The 24,847-nt window shown below is 36.9% G+C and overlaps 1 protein-coding gene across 4 annotated transcripts; it reads right to left on the reverse strand.

Annotated features, from left to right (window-relative positions):
- Positions 1-607: 607 nt before the first annotated feature.
- Positions 608-19,708, reverse strand: LOC131311095 (disease resistance protein At4g27190-like). 4 transcript variants are annotated; one of them, XM_058338421.1, is made up of 4 exons: positions 19,326-19,708; positions 15,194-15,328; positions 1,096-4,032; positions 608-955 (listed from the first exon to the last, which is right to left on the reverse strand). In XM_058338421.1, the coding sequence occupies exons 2-3, from the start codon at positions 15,201-15,203 to the stop codon at positions 1,106-1,108; spliced, it is 2,937 nt and encodes a 978-aa protein (XP_058194404.1). In that variant the 5' UTR covers positions 15,204-15,328; positions 19,326-19,708; the 3' UTR covers positions 608-955; positions 1,096-1,105. The 4 variants fall into 4 exon arrangements, with proteins under 4 accessions (XP_058194404.1, XP_058194405.1, XP_058194407.1 ...); XM_058338422.1 differs by lacking the exon at positions 19,326-19,708 and adding an exon at positions 17,343-17,495; XM_058338423.1 differs by lacking the exon at positions 608-955 and having other exon boundaries at positions 1,102-1,293; positions 1,370-4,032.
- Between the last annotated feature and the right edge of the window lie 5,139 nt (positions 19,709-24,847).

The raw sequence follows: 24,847 nt of genomic DNA on the forward strand, positions 1-24,847 counted from the left end.
TCAGCGATTTTGTTTGTTCCTTTTGGAATTAAACGAACAAATTGCTTGTCTGAAACGAATCACAAGGGGAGGTCATTATTCAAGTCAATGGCCGGGAAATTAAGAGTCTACGTTAAAGCAGATGGAGAAGACTCGCAGAAGCAGTATGGCTCCGTTCCAGAACCAAAAAAAAAAAATTCTTATTTTTTAAGAAGGCAATTTCAAGCTCAAAAATTATAAATTTATTGAAATCTAAAAATATGCAATATAGATCTTGTTTGGAAGATCTCGATGAGATCTTTTATACGATGCAAAAAAAATTAAAAAATTATTTTTCATTTACTTTATTTTTGAGTATGAAAATGTAAAATAAGCTTCTTATTTTTTAAGAAGATTTCTGAAATGGGGCCTAAAGGCACTCATTTGGGAAGGGCTATACAAACGTCTTCCACATGCTTCAAATTTCTACATTTTGTGAACAAATTACGTGAAGAAATAAATCCACAAATATGGATTTTTTTGCTTGAAGTAAAGTACCACCGATTCACCGAATACAGATTAAGAAAAAAGAACCAAGGAAAGAGAACAAGCACAAGGATATCACAGAGAAGGGCGAAGATCGAGGACATAGCTGGAACCATACAATTATACAAATATGGAAAAGTTGATACATAAAAGCATCCACCAAATGTCAAATCGTTACCGATCTCTCATAAAGAAGAACTAAAATGATAAAATCAACAAAAAAACAAGCATCAAACATTGAAACTAAAATTAAAGCCAGCTGAGAAGAGTCAAGAGAGAAGTGCACCGACTTTAATTGTGGTACATGAGATACTTATGAACCACTTGGCCTCGGTGGTGCATATCTTTTTCATAGTTGGAAGCTCATACTCTGCGTTGGAAGCCAATAATTTTTTCCGGATCAACAATTGGCTTATTTCATTGTTGGTGAATCTCTTTTCCCGATTCGGCCCTACAAGAAAAATCAAAACAGTAGAAAAATAAGGACCGAACGTGAAAAAATTCAGAAAAGACAAAAATATACCAAAGATATTATTTGACTATTTTGGTCTTAAAATTAACTTTTTTTAGTTTATCGACATAATTGCTTACTTTTTCAATTTCAGGGCCACTTAATAAATTGTAATTTGGCGGCATGGTTGTCCCACTCTAATGCATCCCACCACTCTTGATCATTTCCCACAATTGCGTTCAAATTAGGAGCGCTATTAGTGTCAAAGGGGAGTTTCCTCAGCTTAGGAGTATCCGATATTTGCACATTATCCAGTGACTGCCAACACGTGGGAACACCTTCAAAAAGGTTGACAAATTCAGGCAAAAGACCGAGGTACAAACAAGACAATTTGGGTAGAGCCTCATAGTCCACCTTTTCATCCTCTGGAATCATCCCCTTGAGTCCCCGACAATTTCCGACACTCAACTCTTTCAAGTTGGACATTTGTTGTAGCATGAATCCACTTGAGAAAAGGTGCTCAATTAGTGGACAACGCGATACGACCAATTGTGTTAGATTGGTAAAGCTGTTTGCATTTAACGGTGGTGGTGGTGGTGATGATTGTCCCTCCTCCATCTCCAAACAAAGAATGGACTTCAAATTCGATAGGTCGCGCAGAAACAATTCTTCTAAATTAGAAAAAGCGCTCATTTCAAACCCATTTCTATTGACTATTGTTTCGAGTGCAACACATTCTCGAATTTGGCAATATCTTAACTCATCTGTGTTTTGCGTGCCCAATTCTGATAGAGCTTTGAGTTTTCCCTGCCTACTTAAAAGAAAGCCATTTGAACGGATAAGTACATCCTCTATAGCTGGGGGAAGGCCACTATCCCCTTCTTCTCCTCCTCCTTCATAACCTAGAAGCCTCTTATCATTCTTACTCCATTGAAGTAACCAACGATAATGTTCGTATAATTGGTGTGGACATTTCCCAGATAAGAAAACGAATTGCGTCAGTCTTCTCTCTTTCCATGGTATGCTATTTTGCAGGAAGTGCTGAAGATTACCTACTATGTGGAAGTCAAATGCAAGAGAAGAAAGTGAAACCAAGTTGCTCAGTTCTTTCGCAATAATTTCTGTACTTTCATCGCTCAATCGACTTGTAAGTTCAATTACTTCAATATGAGGAATCCCACATATCATCCCAAGAGGAATAATTAACTCTTCACTTTTCATCCCCATCTGGCTAATTTCCCATTTAGATCGTCCAACATAAAGGACTTCCAGCTCCTTGAGTGCAGTAATCTCTTTGGGGAGAGCCTCCAAATCTTCGCAATCTAAAAGGACTAGTTCTCGAAGATCGTCCAATTTAGATATTGAAGTTGGCAACGATTTAATACAGGTGTGTGACAGATCCAACACTCGGAGGCTGGGCATGTTATTAAAGAAAGTTTCTGGAATCACCTCTAAATTTTCGTTTCCTTGAAGCAACAATGTCAGTAGCTTCGGGCAATTTGGTGATTCTGGCAAGCTGCGCAAGTCACGATTCATAAAGGATATTCGTGTTGCATTTTTCCATTCCACCTCCTGTGGAATCATCTCTGAAGAAATTCCAGCTCGCACCAGATGTGTGGGTTCCTCTCCTTGCAGGGAAGTTATTGCCAATACCATGTCTCGAACAACATCGTGCATCTTCACAGAGTCATCTTCATCACATTTCTCCAACAAAGACGCATCTATAAGAGCTTGCAATATAGCTTCTCCCTCATCAAGTGCCTGTTCCAAAGTAAGTTTACCTGAAAAAATCCTTTCTGCTCTCCAATATCCTATCAATCTTGATTTTTCAATCATGGAATCTTCTGGATACAATCCACAGAACAAAAGACATTTCTTTTCCTCAATATTCTTTAACCGGTCATAGCTTACCTTTAATACCTTAAACACTTTGTCATTCAAGTCTTCAATGACTGATGTAGCAGGTGACCTTAATTTTCTTAAGAAATTCCTCCATACATTCACATTTTCCTCTTTCCGTAGTGCACCGCAAACGACTTTCAACGCTAGTGGCAAGCCACCACATTCTGTAACAATATCTTGGGCATATGACTTGATGGTTGAAAGCGTTGCAACGTGACCCACTCCAGAGGAAAACATCTCCCATGCTTCTTCGTTTGGCAAAACTGAAACGGGTACTTCAGCATCAGTTCCCATCTTCCGGCAAACTTCTTTTTTTCGGGTTGTCAAAACAACTTTGCAACCATTTTGTTGATCGGCATTGGGGAACCCTACAACACTTAAATCCACCTCATCCCAAACATCGTCTAAAAGCAAAAGGTATTTCTTGCCCTCAAGTCTCCTAAATAAAGTACGTCCAATTCTATCATCAGACTCGTCAGCATTTATTTCTATTGACAACCGCTTCCCCACTTCGTTTTGTAGATTTCGAATGGTCGGGGATTTGGATACAGTTACCCATATGATAAAATCAAAAAACGTTTTGACGTCATGGTAATAATTGTTCAAGAGTTGCAAGACAGCTGTCTTACCTACTCCTCCCATTCCCCAAATACCAATCTTTGCAGGTCTCTCATCTCGAAGTTTATCCAGTACCATGTCCTGTGTATCATATGCAGACGTTGTCAATTTCAAAGCAGGGTCTGGCCTCCTCTCAACTTTAGCTGGTGGTAAATCAATGAGAAATCCATTTTCAAACTTCTTTTCTATGAGTAGGTCAATCTTAGTGATCATATTTACCACTCGCTTACCAAGCTTTATACGCTCAAAAATGTCTGGACATAATCCCCAAGCACATTTCTTCTCAACATTGAACTCTTGTTGTAAGGTCGTAACCTTATTCTCCATTTCTGCCACCTCATTTCTCCAATTATCACATTCCTGGGTTGGAGTTCTCTGCAGACGGAATCTTTCAATTTCAGTATCAATGTCATCTTTCTTGGAACGTAATTCCGATGCTTTCTTGGAAAGTGCTTCCCAATTGTTCGTCAATTGTCTGGCGTAATTGATGCGCCTAGCAATTGGATCCCATAAGCACTTCCCAATCTCCCAGGCAGGTGGGATGGAAGCTGCAGCAACTGACAAATGCAATATGATTAATTGACAAAATAGAAGTTTGATTGAGAAGTTAGGTTTTTAAGACCAAGCAATGTTTGTGGGAATTTAGCTTGTTTACTCAGAGTTTGTTTGTTTGGTGGTATTTCACATCCCCTTCTTTGCGAAAATAAGATTAATTTTTATTTTTTAAATGAAGACAAAATTGAAAATGCATTCCATAGTACTAACCAAAACAAATGCTCCTACCCGTTTAGTTTTTTTTCCCCTCTACTATTCCTATTCCCGAAGGGATGTTGGAGATAAGCTTAATTTATTGTGGGGTTTAGAGTGCTTGTGAGGTGTGAGACAATAGAGAGGATGATAATTGAAAGTGAGGCCAAGCCAGCTAGTTATTTCGGCGATTCAATAGGTGGTTGGATGTATAAATTGTGTATTCTCTTGTGAAAAAAGAGTGAGAATAATGGGAATGCCAATAACTCTTGGGGTCACTTCACTCCTACGCGTAAACTGTTAATAATTTATATTAATCAACGGGTATCTGTAATCTTAATGTGGAGAGATTAATAAGTATTTAATATCATAGAACTCGTAATATAATTGAGATAAGGGCGGTAGTGCAATTACAATTCCGTAGAGGGGTGAATTATAATTAGTGAAATAAGAAATAGAATCCTAGTGGGATTAGGTTTTCTTATTTATACTAGGAGCCCAGACTTATTACTTCTTAGGTCCCTATCGTAGCCCTATATATACACATTATGCTCTCTAGCTCAAATTGACGTTTTTCGATTATTCAGTAAATAGAAGCAGGCTTAGAGAGAGCAAACAGATCACGAAAGAGTCCACACTCGGTTTGTGTTCTAGACGTGCGGGGAATACGGTAGAAGATCATAAGGTACGGTCGAGCAGTATTCGTGGCATACAGCAAAGTGTGCTGTAACAAGTTCAACCCACGTTCGTGACGCAGGAGTTGTGGTAAAACCCTAATTCCGCCTTGCAGGGGTTTTGCGGTTTTTATTGTCTAATCTGTACGCGTTATTACTGGGTTCTGGGAATCGTTTCCCAACAGTGGTATCAAAGCAGACTGTAATCACGCGTATGGATTAAACAGGCCATATTATCCGTAGGTTATAAAGGGTAGAACGTAGAACTATGCTAACTTTTGTTTTGCAGCGTTCTTACCCAACTACTATGGTCACATGAATTTTTATTGGTTTTGTGTGATTGGATCCCACAATAATTTTTTCATGGTTATTGTTATTTATTGGGTACCAAAATTATTTTTCGTGGTTGTAATAATTAACGAAGCATGTGTTATCTATTGAATGCCACGATTATTTTTCGTGGTTGTAATAATTAACGTAGCATGTGAACTCCAATGGAGGCATAAGATCGATGTTTATATATTTCTTCGATTGTAATAGCATTCGACGGTTATTCGGAGATCGAAGATGGTAGATACAAAAGATACAAGTTGTTTGGCTCGCAACAGATTTTTTTCAGATTCGTAAGGTCTTATTGCAGTACTATTAGAAAATCTGTTCTTCACGAAAGTTGTAGATAATTGAATTTCAAATCCAACTCAATTTGAATCATTTCAATTGGAGGTTGGATGAGGAAGATATGGCCAAAATACTGAAGGCTGTGCAGTTTACGCGGGAATATGTCAAATCCAAATTTTATTGCCTAAGCACGGTTGGATTTTGGTTTCCTTGATTGATTCAAACTATCTAAGTTTTCCACACAAGTATTGCTGAAGGATTTCAAGTTTGGAATGACTGCTTAAAGGTTTTCAAGTTTGGAAGGACTCCTTATTGCTTAAGGATTTCAAATTTGGAAGGATTTCTTATTGCTCAAGGATTGCATCTTTGACCATAATAGCTAGATTCTTTATCTTGTGTTTTCTTATAATTTGTGTTTCCATATTGTTTGCATATGTGATAGTTTACCATATTGTTTGCATATGTGATAGTTTACCATATTGGACAACATGGTAATATTTGGCTTTTGACCTAGATCACTTTTTTTTTTTTGCAAACTCAAAAATTTGATAACCTTCACAAATTTTTTAAATAACTAAGTGGGAGAGGGAATTATTTTGGATAAATCCCATGGTCTTCATTCCTGGTCTGTAGATGATATAATTAATGTTGTGTGTTGGTTTCAGAACCTTTCTTCCTATCGGACAAAATTAATTGTGGCATCATCGGTACAAACTTCCTAAAGGGATAGCTCTAAGATAATTGTTGTGTGGGTCATTTTTCCATCTGAGGTGGTTCATAACGGAACAATAACTCTAGAAGCTTGGTAATGGTATATACTTAGCTATAAATAATAATATCCTTTCTATCTGAGTCACTGTTATTATTTATAGGACCGAAGCAATATTGGCTATTTAATTTTGCTTTGCATAGTATAATGTCTAGATAGTAAAATTAAAAAGTTGTGCCTATCTATACGAATGATGAAGAGAAGACGACCTTCCCATCGAGGCATGCTCTTCACGGTGTGTAGGGTTGCCAATGTTTTTCTTTTAACATGTGGTTAAGGGAACCAATATTAAAATGAAATTCAAGTTTTTATTGCCCTTCATATTGTTATTATGTGATTCTCAAATTCAAAAATGGATTCTTTCAATTCACTTGCAATTGTTCTCAAAGCAAATAAACTTACTGGATCGAATTATATTGACTGGAAAAGAAACTTGGATATGGTGTTAACTGTTGAGGGGCACAATTTTGTGTTGTCTAAGGTGTGCCCTCCTAGACCTAATGAGAATGCCACAGAACAGGAAGTAAAATTTTATAAAAATTGGTGAGTATCATCCATGTTGAAGGGACCCCGATTAGGGATCATGTTTTGAAGATGATAGCTCTTCTTAATGAACTAGAGATCCTTTGAGCTAAAATTGATGGAGAAACCTAGATCAATTTCATTCTTAATTTACTGCGGTCTGAGAGTTTTAAGTAGTTTCACCTGAACTATTCTATGAACAAAATGCATTTTATTTTAGCGAAACTTCTTAAGAAACTCCATGCAGTTGAGGGTCTTGTGGGTGTGAAGAAACCTTTTGTATTAGTGGCGAAAAAGGATTTTACTTCTAAGTCGAAAGGCAAGAAGGAGCAGAATAAATCTTAGAAAAAGGTTGTGGAGCCAATTAGAGCGCCTCAAAATGAAGTAAAAAAGCATACAGGGCAAGTGTTTTCATTGCTTGAATGTCTATTCTATCTTAATAAAGTGAATAATCAAGATAGATCTTTTCGCTAGTTGTTGAATCATGTTTAGTGATATTATCTATCAATATCTGGTGTGTAGATACGGGAACCATTAATCATATTTGCAATTTATTGCATGGGTTTCAGGAAACCAGAAGACTTAGTGATGGTGAGATTTATCTACACATGGGTAATGCTACCAGAGTGGCAGTAATTGTAGTAGGAAATGTTATTTTAAATTTTAGTAATAATAGGAGTTTAATTTTGAAAGATTGTCTTTATGTTCTCACACTTAGAAGAAACTTGGTTTCAGTTTCTAAGTTGATTAAAGATGGATATTTAGTTTATTTTAGTAACTTTGTGGTTATTAAGTTAAATAAACGTTTTATCTATTCTGGCTCATTGGTAGATAATCTCTATTTTATTAATCCTATATTTCCTATAGTGCAACCACATGAATTGAATAACACTAAATAATATGACATGTAAGAGAAATAAACCTTCTAAATTGAACCAAACGTATCTTTGACACTTACGCCTTGGTCATATTAATCTGAATAGGATTTCTAGACTGGTCAGGGATGGACTTTTGGGTTCATTGGAAGTTGAGGAACTTCTAGTCTGTGAATCCTGTTTAGAAGGTAAGATGACCAAGAGGCTTTTTTATCAGCAAAAGGTTACAGAGTGTAAACACCCCAATCTGGGCTTCCAAATTAGTTTACTTTCGGTTTTTGATTCTCCGATGATGAATTGGATCAAGAACACCCCGGGAATGATATGTATTTGAGTTTTGAGTGTTTGAAAAACTCTTGAACCTAACCTAATCCTAAGCCACTTCAAAAAGCCACAAACCCTACTGGCACGTGTTGGTTTTGCTCACGCGCACCAGTTTGCGATCCGCGAGGGTTGGTTAAAGTTGCAGTCGACCTTGTACTTTCCACTTCTGGAAGGTTTCTAGAAACTTTTCATTTATGAAAGATTTCCATTAATGGAATAGTTTTCATTAATGGAATACTTTCCATTAATAGAAGATTTTCATTAATGGTATAGTTTCTATTAATGGAGGGTTTCCATTAATGGAAAGGTCTTGCCCTATAAATACTCCCATTTGTTCATCTTTTAAAGGGTTCAAAAAATTCATACATATTGGGTTAGAGAGGTTAAGGAAAAAATATTACAAAATCTTACAATCCATTTCACACCTTATTCAACCTTAAACATCAAAGCTCAAATACTTTTCAAACCTCAAAAACCAAAGGTATAGCATACTTACTGCTTTCCTGTTTTGATCCTTGAGGGGGACTGGAAGTCCAGTCATGTCCCAGCGCGGTAATCTCACTGCATTGCGCGATGGTCAGCCTATTTCCAGAAGTTGCTTTTGTATGGGCAACATGGTCCATGGCCTCCATTTTAATACCCCCATTGTTTAGGGGTTGTGTTTCATATTTTATTCATTCTGTTTGTAATTATTACTTTACTTTCAGTTCATATAAACTGCTTGGTTTGCCTCCTGGGTGAGCGCTGGTCCTTTCAGAGCCCAGAAGGGGATAAAACTCAACCTGTTGGAAGGATATCAACCCGCGCGCGATGGTATGGGTCTGGCACGCGATGGTGGACTTGCATGCATGCAGATCCATGCATGCAAGTTGGCCGCTGTGCATGTCAAATTCATATAGTGCAATGTTTTGATGTTCTTTCACAGTGTTGGATTTTATTCCGCTTATTGTTTATTATTTCACTCATCCATGCTCTCATATCACATCTTGCAAAGTGTTACAGTTTTAATCCCCGATTAACTGTTTTCCCACCCTAATTGGCTAAAAATTGATTAATAAAAGAAGAATTGCAAATATTTTCACAAAATGCCTAAGTAGAGACCGATCTCCGGATTGGGCGAGAGAGGTGCCTTAAAACCCTTCCCCTCTCTAACCTGGCTCCCGAACCCAGATATGATTATGACGGACTGGTTCATTCACTTTTTCAAATCAAATAGCGCTGCAAGTGCTTCGAAATATGGTTCCTTAGGTGTCGGACCTTCAAACCCAAGTAGCGACTCTAAATTGAGCGCTCGTCTGCGAAAAAAAGTGCGCTCATTGATCCACCTTTTTTCTGGGCATGCTGCCCACACAAAGCTAAAGAGCCATTGAAATTGGTTCATTCTGATTTGTGTAGACCCATGAATGTCCAAGCAAGAGGTGGTTTTGAGTATTTCATCACTTTGATTGATAATTACTCAATGTTTGGATATATTTATTTGATGCAACGCAAGTCCGAATACTTTGAGAAATCAGGGAGTATAGTGCGAAAATGGAGAAGCATTTGGGTAAATGTCTCAAGACACTGCGATCTGAACGTGGTGGCGAATATCTCTTAGGAGAGTTTAGGGACTACTTGTCAGCTAAAGGGATTATATCCCAGTTGTCAGCTACATGTATGCCACAATAAAATGGAGTAGCAGAGAGAATGAATAGGACTCTTATGGATATGGTGAGATCAATGATGAGTCATTCAAATTTATCAATTTCATTTTGGGGACGTCCAGTAGAAACAGCAGCATACATTCTTAACTTGGTACCATCTAAGTCAGTACCATTTACACCCACATAACTATGGACTGGGCGCAAACCTAGTCTGCAGCATGTTCGGGTTTAGGGTAGTCCAGCACATTTGCTGAATGGGAACGCAGATAAATTGAAATCAATGACATAAGTTTGTCTATTTGTGGGGTACCTTAGAGGAACGAAATGTGGATTATTTTGGAGTTCTAAAAATCAGAAGGTCATTGTTCGCACCAATGCCCGATTCTTAGTGAAGGACTATGTAATAGACCACAAGCCCAGAAGCAAAATTGTTCTAAAGAAATTGAGAGGAGAGAGACCGATAAAGACTTCTTCAACACCAATAGTACAGGAGGTTACACTGCAAGAAAGAGTTGTTGACACATTGGTACCTCATTGTAGTGGGAGGTTTGTTGTCCCACCCAATCGGTATACGTTCTTGAGAGAATCTTATGATATGATCCCTGAAGAACAACATGCTGAACCCTGCAACTACAATGAGGAACTAGAAGGAACTAGAAGGTAAAGATGCGGAATTTTGACAAAAAGTTTGTGAAATTTGCATTCTTGAATGAAAATCTGGATGAACGCATCCACATAATGGAATCGGATGGATTCATAGTAAAGGGTCAAGAGCACATGTTGTGCAAGCTTAAGGAGTCTATTCATGGACTCAAGCAAGCATCTAGATCTTGGAGCATCCGTTTTGATCAAGCAATCAAGTTTTTTTTATTTTGATCAATGTCCGGATGAGTCATATGTGTACAAAAAGGGCAAAGAAAAAGTTATGGTGTTCCTGGTACTATATGTAAATGATATTCTACTAATCGAAAACGATGTGGGAATGTTGTCTTCGGTAAAGGTGTGACTATCTAGCCAATTCGATATGAAAGACTTGGGAGAAGCTGGTCATATCCTTGAGATTAAACTTATGTGAAATCATAAGTATAGGATGTTTGGCTTATCATGAGCTACTTATATCGATGAGATCCTTGCTTGTTTTAGCATGTAGAATTTCAAGAAAGGGTTTCTCTCTTTTTAGACATGGAATCAACCTATCCAATGATCAGTGTCGTAAGACACCTGAGGAGATGGAAAAGATGAAGGCATTTCTTTATGCCTTGGCAGTAGGAAGCCTCATGTATGCTATGATATGTGCTAGATCTGATATTTGTTTTGCCGTTGGCATAATTAGTAGATTTCAGTCTAATCTAGGACAAGAGCATTGGACTGGAGTGAAACATATACTCGAGTATCTGAAAAGAACTAAAGATCATATGTTAGTGTTCCAATCAGAGAGTCTGGTACCTTATGGGTACACTGACTCGGACTTTATGTCAGACAAGGATTCCAGAAAGTCTACCTCCGCATGTGTGTTTACCTTAGGAGGTGGAGCCATAAGTTGGAGGAGTATCAAGCAATCGTGCATCGATTGATTCCACCATGGAGGCCGAGTATGTGGTAGCTTCTTAAGTAGCCAACGAGGCCATTTGGCTTAGAAACTTCTTGATGGATCTAGAAGTGATAGTGCAATTAGCTATTACATCTATTGTGACAATAATGGTGGAATTGCCAACTCGAAGGAGCCATTGACTCATAAGAAGGAAAACATGTTGAGCGTAAGTATCAACTGATTCGATAGATCGTTCAGCGAGGTGATGTAGCTGTATCCAAGATCGCATCAATAAACAATCTAGCAAATTCTTTTACATACAGCTTACAGGCTAAGACTTTTGATAGTCACATAGAGGGAATGTGAGTGAGATGCGTGGCAACATGACTTTGAGTCTGAGTGAGAGTTTGTTAGGAGATTATGTAAAAGTTATGATTTTATATGATGGATTAATATTATTATGTATTAATTAGTTTTATCCATTTTTGATGAGAATCTTTTATGGGCAATGTTTGCATAATATTATTGTATGTTGTGCATGTGTGTCTTTTATTTTACAAAGTAGATGATCTGGAGTGTAGAGTTCGGCTTACACACAGAAGATCAGATCATCGGTTCTTGTGAAATATAAGATATGATTCACAGTCTTAGATGGAACTGGACACACCATCGGTAGGACTGTAGTACAATGTTTAGTAGGTTTGTCTTGACTACAAGGAACAGTCTAGTTCTAACTCATTGTGCTAGTACACTTTGTGTGTATTAAACGGGACCACATTGAGGTAATTGTCTTTATACTAACTTTATAAGACAATTGAAACCTCATGGTTATTATGAAATGCTTATGCTCTTAATCCAAAAATAAGTATTAGAGGTGTATATTTAATGTTGTTAACTTTGATTTATTAAAGAATGAGATCTTTATACGATCAATAGTCTCGGTGAATTGGATAGCAACATTATGTATATGACAACTATTAATTATTGATAGAATCCACGTCCCAGTAGGGATTGATGATACCCCTTGAGTAAGCTTATAAGTTTTGATTATGTCAAATCCTACAGGTGAATATTTATATCCGACATATCGAATAAGTTAAGCGGATTGTCTCAAGATAAGATGTTGATTAAGTGAGAGATTGTTAGTAATTTATATTAATCAATGGGTATCGGTAATCTTAACGTGAGGAGATTAATAAGTATTTAATATCACGGAGCTCGTAATATAATTGAGATAAGGACGAGAGTGCAATTATAATTCTGTAGTGGGGTGAATTATAATTAGTGAAATAAGAAATAAAATCCTGATGGGATTAGGTTTTCTTATTTATACTAGAAGCCCAGACTTATTACTCCTTAGGTTTCTATCGTAGCCCTATATATACACGTTATGCTCTCTAGGTCAGATTGACGCTTTTTTATTATTCAGTAAATAGAGGTAGATTTAGAGAGAGCAAATAGATCACGAAAGAGTCCACACTTGGTTCGTGTTCTAGACATACAGGGAATACGATAGAAGATCGTAAGGTACGGTCGAGCAGTATTTGTGGTTTATAGCAATGCGTGCTATAACAAGTTCAACCATCGTTCGTGTCGCAGGGAGTTGTGGTAAAACCCTAATTCTGCCTTGTAGGGTTTTACAATTTTTGTTGTCTAATCTATACGCATTATTACTGGGTTCTAGGAATCTTTTAAGCGTGTGAAACGGTTGTGGGAGAGCCTATAGGGATTAGTCTGAGGTGCGCGCAAGCTGATCCGAGACACCTTGCATTACCAAAAAAAAATGGAGTGGGAAAAGAAGAGAGAGAACAGAGAAAGAGAGGGGTTACATGGTCTGGGGCTACCAAAAAAGAGGAAGAAGATAAGGTGGTTATAAAAATCAAGAGAACCATTGAAAAAAAAATGATACAAAGACATTTAACTACGGTTATGACTTTCGGATTTTCCAATAGTTCCTCTTGTTTGCATGAAATCACAATCTTGTGCCTCCAGGGAGGAGAAATGGCAATTTGCCTACAAACTTCGTATGTTCCAATCATAGGACGCAATTGTGAGGGACTATAAGCTAAATGGTTAAATTTGACACGATTAGTACTAGAGGGCCGAAATGTAGATATCATTCAAACTAGAAGGATAATTTCTAAAATAATTACTCCCACTGTCTCTTTTTAAGTGTCCAGGTTCGTAATTTCAACTTATTAAAAATACATCATCATTATACCTTTCACATTAATTTTTACCTCCATTTTCACTCTTTACCCTCTATTGAAACATCATCACTAACATTTTTTACTAACTAACTTTTTAAAATGGAATCTACTTTTATGGGCAAAATAGAAAATTCACCAATTTTTACCCACTAACTTTACAAAATGGACACTTATTAAGGGACAGCCCAAAATAGAATATTGGACTCTAAAAAATGGACGGAGGGAGTATCATTTTTCTATTTATGCCCTTCCTACGTGAAAAGATAAAGCTGAAGATTTTCAAGGGGATTTTGATTAAACGATGGACCAAAAATGGTCTATCATTCATGTGCTTTGTTTCATTTACTTCTTTTTAGTTTTTTTTTTTTTAAAATTTTGAACACGATCTTTGGAATTCCAGTGTGCTTCAGTGATCAAGAGCCACAAATAGTACTTCATTTCTTTAGTTAAGGATAGTAACGAAAAATAAAAAATTCTAATCAAGTCGCCTAAGAGCAGACTCACAACTAGGGTTTTGAAACGGACATCGAACTCGTGTTCACTCGTTAAAAAGCTCGTTTGAAATTCATTTGTTACATAAACAATCCAAGCTTGAATGATATTATAGTTGAAAAATGCTAACCTCGGCCCTCAAGGCGTAGAATAATAGGTAAAAGCTGCATTGATATCCGTGAAAAGTGTATTGATGTTTGTGAAAGTGTATTAATATTTGTGAGATATTTGTGTATTATCCTATGGCCTGTGGAGGTTAACAAGACCGAATTTAGTTTGAAACTCATTAAGGTTCCATTCTGTTTAACTTTATTTATCTTTTTCGTTTTAGGTGTTTTGTTCATTTTTTCTAACGTTTTGTTAGATTTGTGTTTTTTTATTAATCATCCGTCTCAACAAGAGGAGACTATATAAGTACTAAAACATTACGACCAAAAGCAAAAAAAAAAAATCACTAAAGACAAGAACAATCCCAAATAGCTGTCTTTTTAGTCTAAAGTATCGTCTTATATAAACTTTTTTCAACATCGGTCCATAATTTTATAGTTTTTTGATTTATTTCGTTGAGATGAATTAATCCCAAAAATTACAATGAAAAGCTGAACAAAAAGTTATGAAAATAAAATATAGTACTAAAAAAAAGTCCTAGACAAAAAAGCCAAGAATGGAGCCTATGATTTGAGACCCAGATCAAACAAGCTATTGCTTGACAAGTTCGACTTATTGTGAGACCCCAAGGTCCCAAAGTCCCACATCAGGGAGTTGGAAAAAAGAAAAGTAATATATAAGGAATTCCAATCATCTACGTACTGTAATTTTGTGGTATATTGTGACCTAAAGAACCCGTTCATTATGCCCCTAATGGGGCCATATAATGGACGGTGTTGTGGTTTCTAAAATTGTCCTTTGTGGCCTCTATAATGAGCCCCTTGCGGCCTCCAAATTCAGCCCTTGGTGGCCAAAATAATTCGGCTCGTTTATTGCCCTTAGTGGCCATGAGATTTCAAAACTTTCTCTTGAAGTGCTGAGAAAGGTACTCGATCTGCAAAACTTGGCAAGATTTTCTTCGATTTTAAGCTAAGTTTTCTGTTTGCCAGTTCAGTTACTATTGCATATAACCATGGAAATCAGTATGACTTTTACAGTCCTAGCATAATAGTATAGCAAGCAATGGGCAATGAATTGAGTATTTGAGTAATTTTCAAGTGCCATGGCCTTCTTTAATGGTTGGACTTTTGATCTTAGAAACTATATGCATTGACTATATGGATTAAGAAACATACAAACATAATACATAAAATATGTAAAATTACCGTCAGCCATGAGATCGAGATAATTGAAGAACTCTGGATCGAGACGCCAAAAATCAGATGATCCTCAACTTTTTCCTTCCAGTAGTAAAGTGCTACTTCACTTATAGAGAGGGATGGAGAAGCACAAATGTTGCACTACAGGGAGAACATGAATATTATTAATTCAGATTACTTCATTTTGAAATCCGAGTTTAATAATACTTAGATAACAATGATTGTTCTTAGTATGGTATGGTATACAACGAAAACTTGCCATCCTATTGACATAGTAAGCCAAAGTACAAGTATTGATACAGGAAAGAAATTTCCACACCCAGCTCGTTTTAATAACCCAAGGTGACAGAATTATATTTATCTTGAAGAGCTATATGATTTCCACACCCTCCTTTTAGAAAGCGGATTCTCAAGGTCGGATGGCATGCAATGGTGAGTTTGAGAGTGTTCAAAGCCATCTTGGGGTGATGGCCAACAATTGCGTGTAACGCTTTAGAATTTATTGTAAATCGGGGCATTTTGTACGTACTTCAACTTTTTTAAAGTGGTTGTTATAGACAAAATGAGGGTACAAAGAACCTTTTAAGGTTCAAATATAATCTGTGATAGACACAAGGGAACAAAGTTCATATGGATTTTTCTACTTTGACCAACCACAAAATTCACATGTGGAGTTATAAATATTCATATTGTGAACCGTCACAAAAATTCATAAAATGAGCCTCAAAATATTGTAAGCGACGTACGATACACCCAAAAGGGCCGAAACAAGCGGTGTATACGAGTAATTCAAATGGTAACGCATGTATCATGATGCCAAGAAAAAAAAAATGGATGTATCTTGAGATAAAACCTAAATTGATCCCCATTATGACAATCTATTCTTTTTGTTTTCAAGAGAGATAAATACGGTTCACAATTACATCAATGTTACCGATAAACTTTATTTTAGTATCGCTAATGTCCTTGACAAGCTCAAAAGATGAAGGGTAAATTACATTAAACCACCGTAATTAAAGAATCACTGATTTTTAGTTTAATCTATTTAATGTCTAAAAAATAACATTTAACTACTCAAAGAATTCGTCTGACGAAAATAAACTCCTTCCGTTAGCAAAAACGAGAAGATTTTAGACGGAACTTGTCATGTGAGCACAACATGACATGATGATAAAAATATCTTATGACAAAAGTACTCTTTTCTCTTCATGTAAGGCAAATTCCCAAAATTAAAACCTATTGTTGAGATTAGTCATGGGAACGCAAGCGATCGCAGGATAGGAGGTGTTTGGGTTTGGAATAGCTTCTATTTAAGTGTAGTGACTGGATTTTCTTTTCGATGAGGTGCTTTTAGGGAGGTTAAGAGTGAAGGTTAACGCGAAAAAAACTCGTTGGGCTCATGATTGTTGGCAAGAGGGTAAGTTGTGATTTTCCATTAATGCCATCTCTGACCTCTAGTATTTGTATAGTTTGAGGGCGTTAACCGTTGAGTTTTAAACTTTAAAGAAGTTAAATAAAAATGGGTCATAGTAGAGGGGTTTTTTTTTTCTCAAATTGCAAACGCACAATAGGCAAACACAAATGTCAAATGATCCAGACACATTTGAGTAGCTTGTGGAGGGCGGGCCGTGTCCCCTCCACTTATTGAAAAAGCTTCAAAAACTTATGTTCAAATACAAAATTCAAACACAAATATACCCAAAATCATTTTATGTGTCAATTTCACGTGTATTTTGTGGATTCACATATTTCAAACAATTTTAGACCCATCTACGATCGAATCTATATTCGAATTTCAAACACATCTATGTTAATATCATCTCTCGCTTATATAATATATGCGCAGCGACCCACTTAGAAAGTAAGTCTTTAGATCCTTTTTCCACAATCTATATTAGTGGTATTAGAAGTAAAACGTACATCAGTCTTCGTTCTCAGTGGAAATCTAACAAAAAAATTATCATTTTAGAAAAAATGGTTTTATGAGCGAGCGAAAATACCACGTGAGCAAAATTAGTGATAATGACTTGGTTGGACAAAAGAGAGTGATGGTACTATTTTCACAAACGGTATTTTCCGCGTACAGAGATAAGAGAAAAATGAAAGAAAATTGAATTAGGAGTATATATACATATATGGATTTGCAACTTCTCACCAGAATTAATACGGCGTACTTGTCAACGGAGTTGGATCTCAGAACTAGGACAAAGATCGGAACAAACACGGCTGATCTCCCTACTACCGGGGAGAGAGAGAGAGAGAGAGAGAGAGAGGATAAGAAAACAATGGCTCACATTTTAGAGGCAAACCCATATAAATTATACTAGTGGAGTGGAAAATTTTATAGGTCACACACACAAGTCAATTACTAGCCAACTCGCACTCTCTTTTTTTTTGGCCATAGTTTATACATTAATCGGGATTAACAGGTACTGTATGTTACTTCAGAGCTATGAATAGTCCTAAATCATTCATGACCTTGAATCCCAAACTTGCTTCGCTTGTGGCTCGAACACTGACAACCACTAAATAGATACATGAGCAAACCAACTCAACCAAACTTGGTTTCTCAACTCACACTTATTTGACCACACACTTGTGTTAGTTGTGTGTATGTGTGTCAACCAGTCAATGTATATATGTGTGGGAAAGTAAACGTAGTTGTAGCTAGCTACTTGGTTAGTAATTAGTTACAATAGCAGGACAATGTAGGAGAATGGCGTTCCGCGAAGCACTTTTTGGGCTCTTTTTTGTTGTGTTTTATCCAAAATAATAATAATATGCATTTGTTAAATTTTGCGCCTCGCTTTTTTAATTTTTCAGTTCATCTCATCAAATAATTCGCATGCAATTACAAGATAGCTCTTAAAACCAAGAATTTAACTAGCTTTGTGAAGAAATATCATGTTGGATTATTTTACTTAAAATTGCAAGCTAACATAAATGCCTTTTTGGAAAATACGGTTTTAACACTAAAAAATGCAAGCAAGTATTTTTGCTCGGCAATGCAAGCAAGTATTAGAAAAGTCAGAAAAAAAAAAAAACTCATCACATCTCTATGAGAAGACCCAATACATAAGTAAAACACACACTTATGTTGTTTATTTTCATATTTCTAAGTCGGCGCAACGTATGAAAATCTTTGATTATTTCATATTTCAAAAAAATACACAAGTGTTGCTTTTTCACATTGGATTTTGACCCATTTGTGTGTGTTTTTCATCTAAACATGCCGATCGTATCAGCTGGTATCCGACCAATATGATTTTTGGTGGGGTCGTATTTTTTGATGAGATTTACAACATCAACGATTCCAATCAATATTGTCAAATCCGAGGGGAATGGGAGAGGAGGTACTAGAGAGGAGCCGATTCCTTAGAGTTTACTGAAAATCAGGATGTTTTGTACTTAATTCAACTTTTTAAAGCAATTGTTGAGACAAAATGAGGCTACAGAAAACCTTTTTAAGGTTCAAATATAATCTGCGATAGACAAAAGAAAACAAAAGTTCATATATGTATTTTCATATCTTGCCAATACAACTTCTTTGCAAATACCGCAAACACAAGGAGTACTATACCGAAGCAACAAATGTACTCCACTTCAACGCTTTTTGGCCATGTAATCTGTCAAAATATATAGAGATTTTGCAATTTGGGAACGCCATTTTTAACTACATCAACTATAAACATTTACTGAAATAGTAACAAAGATCACACAAAACACTTGTTTGATCATTTTTCCGAAACGACCAATATCTCAATATTTTTTTATTTTATAACCAGGTGTCCAACCAACTTGCCGACCTTGACTTATTCCGAGCTCCGAAATTAACGACCGAATAAAATCTCTAATTATCCCAAAGGGGCTAATAACATATGAGAGGTTTCGAACCCAACACTTTGAAAAAAGCAAACCCTTAAGTCCCTGGTGCACCAGGCCTAACAATATCACTAAATCAAAACTACAAAGTTCGGAAACATCTACAGAAACTCGAAATTTTCAAGATCTGTTCCAGGTTTCCAAATTCAAAGAAGACACACACACACACACACATAGAGAGAGAGAGAGAGAGAGAGAGAGAGAGAGAGAGAGAGAGAGAGAGAGCATTTAGGAGCATGGATTTGCAAGTTCTCACCAGAATTCGGCGTACTTGCCAGCCAGCGGAGTTCGGATCTCACCACTAGGACAGAGATAGGAGCATATGGAATTCACAATATCTTTTACAGGAATTCGGGTGATGTCCCTACTATTGAAGAGAGAGAGAGAGAGAGAGAGAGAGAGGAGATTAGAAATTTCCTTATGAGAGAGAGAGAGGAGGAGGAGGAGGAGGAGGAGATTAGAATTTTCCATAATGTTTCCTAGCGTTGTCAATTATTGTACCCCATAAGTGCTCCTACAGAAAGACTTTTCCAAACCTCTCTACTTTTTGAACAGATTCCAAACCTCTCTACTTGCAGATATTTTTCCAAGACACGAAAGGAACAGGAGACACCTCAATTGAACAATCAACCAAAGCAGCAGCCACAATTTAACAATCAACCAAACGATTTCATAACCATCCCAATACGATACGTACAAATTAGAATGCTCTGTTCTCTTCCCTTTTCAAAAAGAATTTTTCAAAAAATTTCTCTTAAATTTTCCATACTTCTAACATTTATCTATTTATCTCTCTTTACTTATTACTGCTACTATTTTTCAAAAACCAAACCAAACACAGCATTAATGAGGAATGACCCACCACAGCAAAATTGATTGAAATTGAAAAATAGTACTCCACCAAACGGGGCTTAATTCATTGTCAACAGCTAGCGATGTAGTGGGGTTCACTACAAAGTACAAATGTGTGACAGTGATAACTTTGTTGGGTTCAGGGCCTGTTCGGATGCAGCGATACGAAGGGGGATTATAATATCCCTCCTCCTAATACGTGGGTCCGTGCATATGGCGTGGTTTAGGAAGTTCAAAACTATGGTGGATATCTTAATACCCCTGCTCTATAATCCCCCCTAATACCCCCTGAGGGGGGCTTACACATGGCTAGGGTAGGAGCCGGCTATGTAAAATCCCCCCTTATAATACACCCTCTCTCTTCCATTCAACTACAAAACAATCTTATCCCCCCATTTATACCTCATTCAAACCATGTATTATTTAATTTTCCCGTCACATCAATGTAGACTCACCCTTCTTACATAATACCCCCTACTATCCAATCTTCCCTTCTTACATAATACCTCCAAACCTAATACCTCATTCAAACGAGCCCTGAAATGTATTGTGTAAAATTTTCTCCAATCATTTTGCTTCAGTTCCATCAGAGAAGGAAAATTCATATCATACTACTCTATTTAACTTGGATTTTTCATGCTAGCAACCCTTTGATGACGCAAACGGGGTGAAGACTGAAGCGGGTTTAGTCTTGCCCATCTAATCCCGGCTTTTGCCAACAACCTTTCTTCCAAAATCCACTTGGTCTAGCTGTTCCACCCCAACCCAATTGTGTTGAGAAGACCCCAGCCAGAGTCCGGGAGCAGCTACAAAGGCTTCAAGAGACAGTGACTTGAAATGAGTTTGGCACACTGAGCATATTTTCTACAATATAAATGTTCTCGGATTAGATACCATTCGGAAACCGATTAACTTGATTTTTTTCGTAGCTATTGTACTCAATAGGCTCTGCAATGTATACGAATCCAATCTTTGTAACTGGCCCTAAATGAGGACAGAGCTAGCCAGGCTGCCCAGGTACAGTCCAGCACCCAAATGACGGACAAACCTTCTTCTTAGAAGAAATAGTTAGATGACTTGTATTTTGGGGGTAATGAACCGAGCTCCACTACCAAAAATGAAGTACAATGGATGTCTTTAGAGCATGCACAGTAGTATAATAAAAAATGGAGAATCTAAAAGTTGACACATCAGCTTTTAATTATTCATTTAAAAGGTTGCTAAGCTTAACAATATTAAAATCCACAATGATCACTTCTAGTTCATAACCAAAATAAAGGATCCAAGGCCCGTCCACTACAATTTCACTCTCTCTCTCCCCCTCTGTTTCCCGCCATTCAGTTCCCTACATTATGTTTTTTTGGGCAAAAATATATTGATTTCATCTCTTAATTTTGGGGGAAAAATCGGTAACTTCCTTTCCTCCTATTATGAATCTTCATAAAGAGTGATTTTTTTCATCCGGAATTGTCGACGAAATGTTTCATCAATATATGTGAACCCCTCGTCAGAGTAAGGCTCCGTTCCGGAAACCTTCTTAAAAAATACGTACTTATTTTGCCACTTCTCATTCAAAAATAAGAAGGGTCATTCCACAAAATTCAAATAAAAAGTTCCTTTCACATTTTCAAACTCAAAAATAATGCAAATGAAAAAAAAAAGTTCAATTTTTTTTGCACCGTATTAAAGATCTCAATAAGATCTATCTCAAACAAGATCCATAGTGGTAGGAAAATTATTTGCGTAAACACATAATTTTTGAGTTTGAAGTTGCCTTATACAAAAAATAAGACTGTTACTATGATAATGGACGCCGGCGGAGGGAAATCGTACTGGCGGCCATGCTGGGCCGTATCCGGCCACCGGACGGCCGATCCAAGCCGTCCAAAAATTCTAAAAAAATAAACAAAGGGGCTTTCGCGGGAATCAATGGCATCTGAGGTGTGTTGGGTGCTTGATCCGATCACCTCTTTTCCGTGTAGGGTGCTTGATCATATATACACGGAAAAGGGGTGCTCGAATCAAGCACCCTACACACCTCGAATGCCGTTGATTCCTGCGCAGGCCCCCTCATTTTTTTTTTTTTGAATTTTTGAACGGCTCGGATATGCCGTCCGGTGGCCGGAGACAGCCGGCCGCGGCTGCCGGTACGATTTCCCTCCCCAGCCTGTCGGTACCTATATAAATTCTTCCAAAATAAGTAACAGCCTTCTTATTTTCAGGAACAAGCCTTCTTATTACACAAAAAATAAGTTCTTATTTCGTTTCTGGAACGGGCTGTAATACCTCTTCAAAAAAAATTCAGCCCCAATCCAATCACGAGGTATGTATCATCGCGATTGCATAAAACCGCCCCTACGAGGCCTCTTTTTTTAACGCTGCCTCTCGTATGCATTTGCCGCAATAGCAGCACCTCTATATATGGCTTTAATCCCACCACCGTCAGAGGAAGAGGATGACGATGATGAATCAAAGTGGTTGTAGGTAGACATTTACGACTTATATTGGATCACAAGGGTATCTGCAAATTAAGTATTCTAGTCAATCACAAAATCAAGTGATGCAGCATAAAACCAAAATCAAGTGACTACAATATACTCCTACGCATTAGTCCATAATTACTCTACACGAAAACCTAATCTGGACTACAATATACTCCTTCGTATTAGTCCATAATTACTCTACACGAAAACCTAATCTGGAAAAAGCTCCAATTGATCCACTTATACAATTGACATTACTCATCTCTAGCGACTATTTCAGAATTCGTTGATGATTGACTTGGCCCCGTTCCGGAACTCAATATAAGTACTTATTTTTTAAGAAGGCAATTTTAAACTAAAAAATAATGTGTTTACGCAAATAATTTTTCTACCAATATGGATCTTGTTTGATAGATCTCATCGAGATCTTTTATACGGTGCAAACAAAATTAAAAAATTATTTTTCATTTACATTATTTTTGAATTTGAAAATGTGAAATAAGTACTTATTTTTTAAGAAGGTGTTCTGGAACGGAACCTTAGGCATTTTACTGGTTTAGACATTTTATCAAGCATATGGTGTTCTTCCTAGTGTTCTCTATCAAAACAACACCGAAACTTTTTTTTTTCCTACTCCTGTAGCCTATCTAACCAAACTAATATCACAAACCCAAAGCTCAGTGCCATTACATTAAAGACCAACAGAGGTCCAAAAGTTGATTTTGAAAGATGCAAAGTATAAAAATAAAATCCCAGGTATAGAAGAAACTAGATAGAAAAGTACTATTCCGGCTGAACGGCTGAGTGTATTGAGGGTACCTCTAGCCGTCTAGTGTATGGCAAAGACTGAGAAAAAGAATTTGGGTATGCGAAACATGTGATATGCCAGAATCGAAAATACACCTCGTAGGCTGGTACGGTATCGTTATGTTTCATTTAGTAGCCTTGCTTCATAGATGCCTCCAAAGTATTCAGAGTATTGCCCTGCAGTGGTCACAATATTGCCACAAGTAAAAATGAAGAAACCTTGCAGATTTTTAATCGTTGGACAAACAATGACAACTTGACAAGTTTAAAGACGTGTAATTCTGGGATCAAAGATGTTGATGGCTCTCCCCAACTAATAATTAGGTTGAAGACGAGGAGTTTAAAGCCTATATTAAGACAACCAATTGCAGTATTGGGAAAAAGTTAGTGAGTAAATGAGCCAATAAACAAACTGGTTGAGATTCCGCAAGTTCGTTTTAAGGTTCCCCACAATCACTCCAAAGTTTTCAGAGCCTAGCAGTTGTCACAATATTGCCACAAGTTAAAATGAAGAAACCTTGCAGATTTTAATCTTTGGACAAAGAATGACAAGTTTAAGGACGTGTAATTCTGGGATCAAAGATGTTGATGGCTCTCCCCAACTAATAATTAGCTTGAAGCTGAGGAGTTTAAAGCCCATATGATAAGACAACTAAAAGCAGTATTGGAAAAAAGTTGGTGAGTAAATGAGCCAATAAACAAACCGGCCCAGATTCCGCAAGTTCGTTTAAGGGTTCCCCACAATATAGAGATCAGTTCTGCAAAAGAAGCCTTTCTCAAGAAAAAGCCCATGATTTTCAGTTGCAATAGCTCGCCTCTTGCAAACTCAAAATTGTAGAGCCAACACCCTTCTAGAATAGCTATTCCTAAAGTCCCTTCGCCGAAAATAGATTGATGCTGGGCCAGCATAAAAACAGATGTCTAAACTCCAAAGTACTTAGAACATCAAGCACCATTCGTTGCAAAAAAAAAAAAAAAAACCTACTCCCTCCGTCCCCTTATTATAGTCCAGTATTCCATTTTAGGTTGTCCCTTAATAAGTGTCCATTTGGTAAAGTTAGTAGGTAAAAGTTGGTACATTGTCTATTTTGTCCCTAAAAGTATATTCCATTTTGAAAAGTTAGTGAGTAAAAAGTGTAATGATGATGGGTAAGTAGGGAAAGTGGAGGAAAAAGTTGATGTGAAAGGTATAATGATGATGTTTTTTTAATAAGTTGGAGTTACGAAGTATGACATTTAAAAAGGGACGGAGGGAGTAGTAATTAAGAAAACAAAAAGGTGATAGCAATACTGAATAATGTTGTGACCAAGTTTGATTATGAGAGCAATACTGAAAAGCGTCTACCATGCTCTCTTCATACCATTTCTTAAAAAGAATGACATAACATTATCTGTTTTTAATCTAGTGAGGAAAAAGTAAAAGATAAACTGTTCGAAAACTGTACAATATAACCTGATTCCAATGTTATTGCAGTATTTCTATGGAATGAAACTAAAATCTTTCCTCCCGTCCAACATCGGAAAAAAACTTCAACTAATTTTTGCTGAAAAGGTGCACAGTGGACTACAGTGAAAGACATAACAAGACCACATATAAATAATTTCGAACAACATCGAACGGAGGAAAAGATAAAGT

Source organism: Rhododendron vialii, chromosome 12a (genome assembly GCF_030253575.1).
Source record: "Rhododendron vialii isolate Sample 1 chromosome 12a, ASM3025357v1".
Taxonomy (NCBI): Eukaryota; Viridiplantae; Streptophyta; class Magnoliopsida; order Ericales; family Ericaceae; genus Rhododendron; species Rhododendron vialii.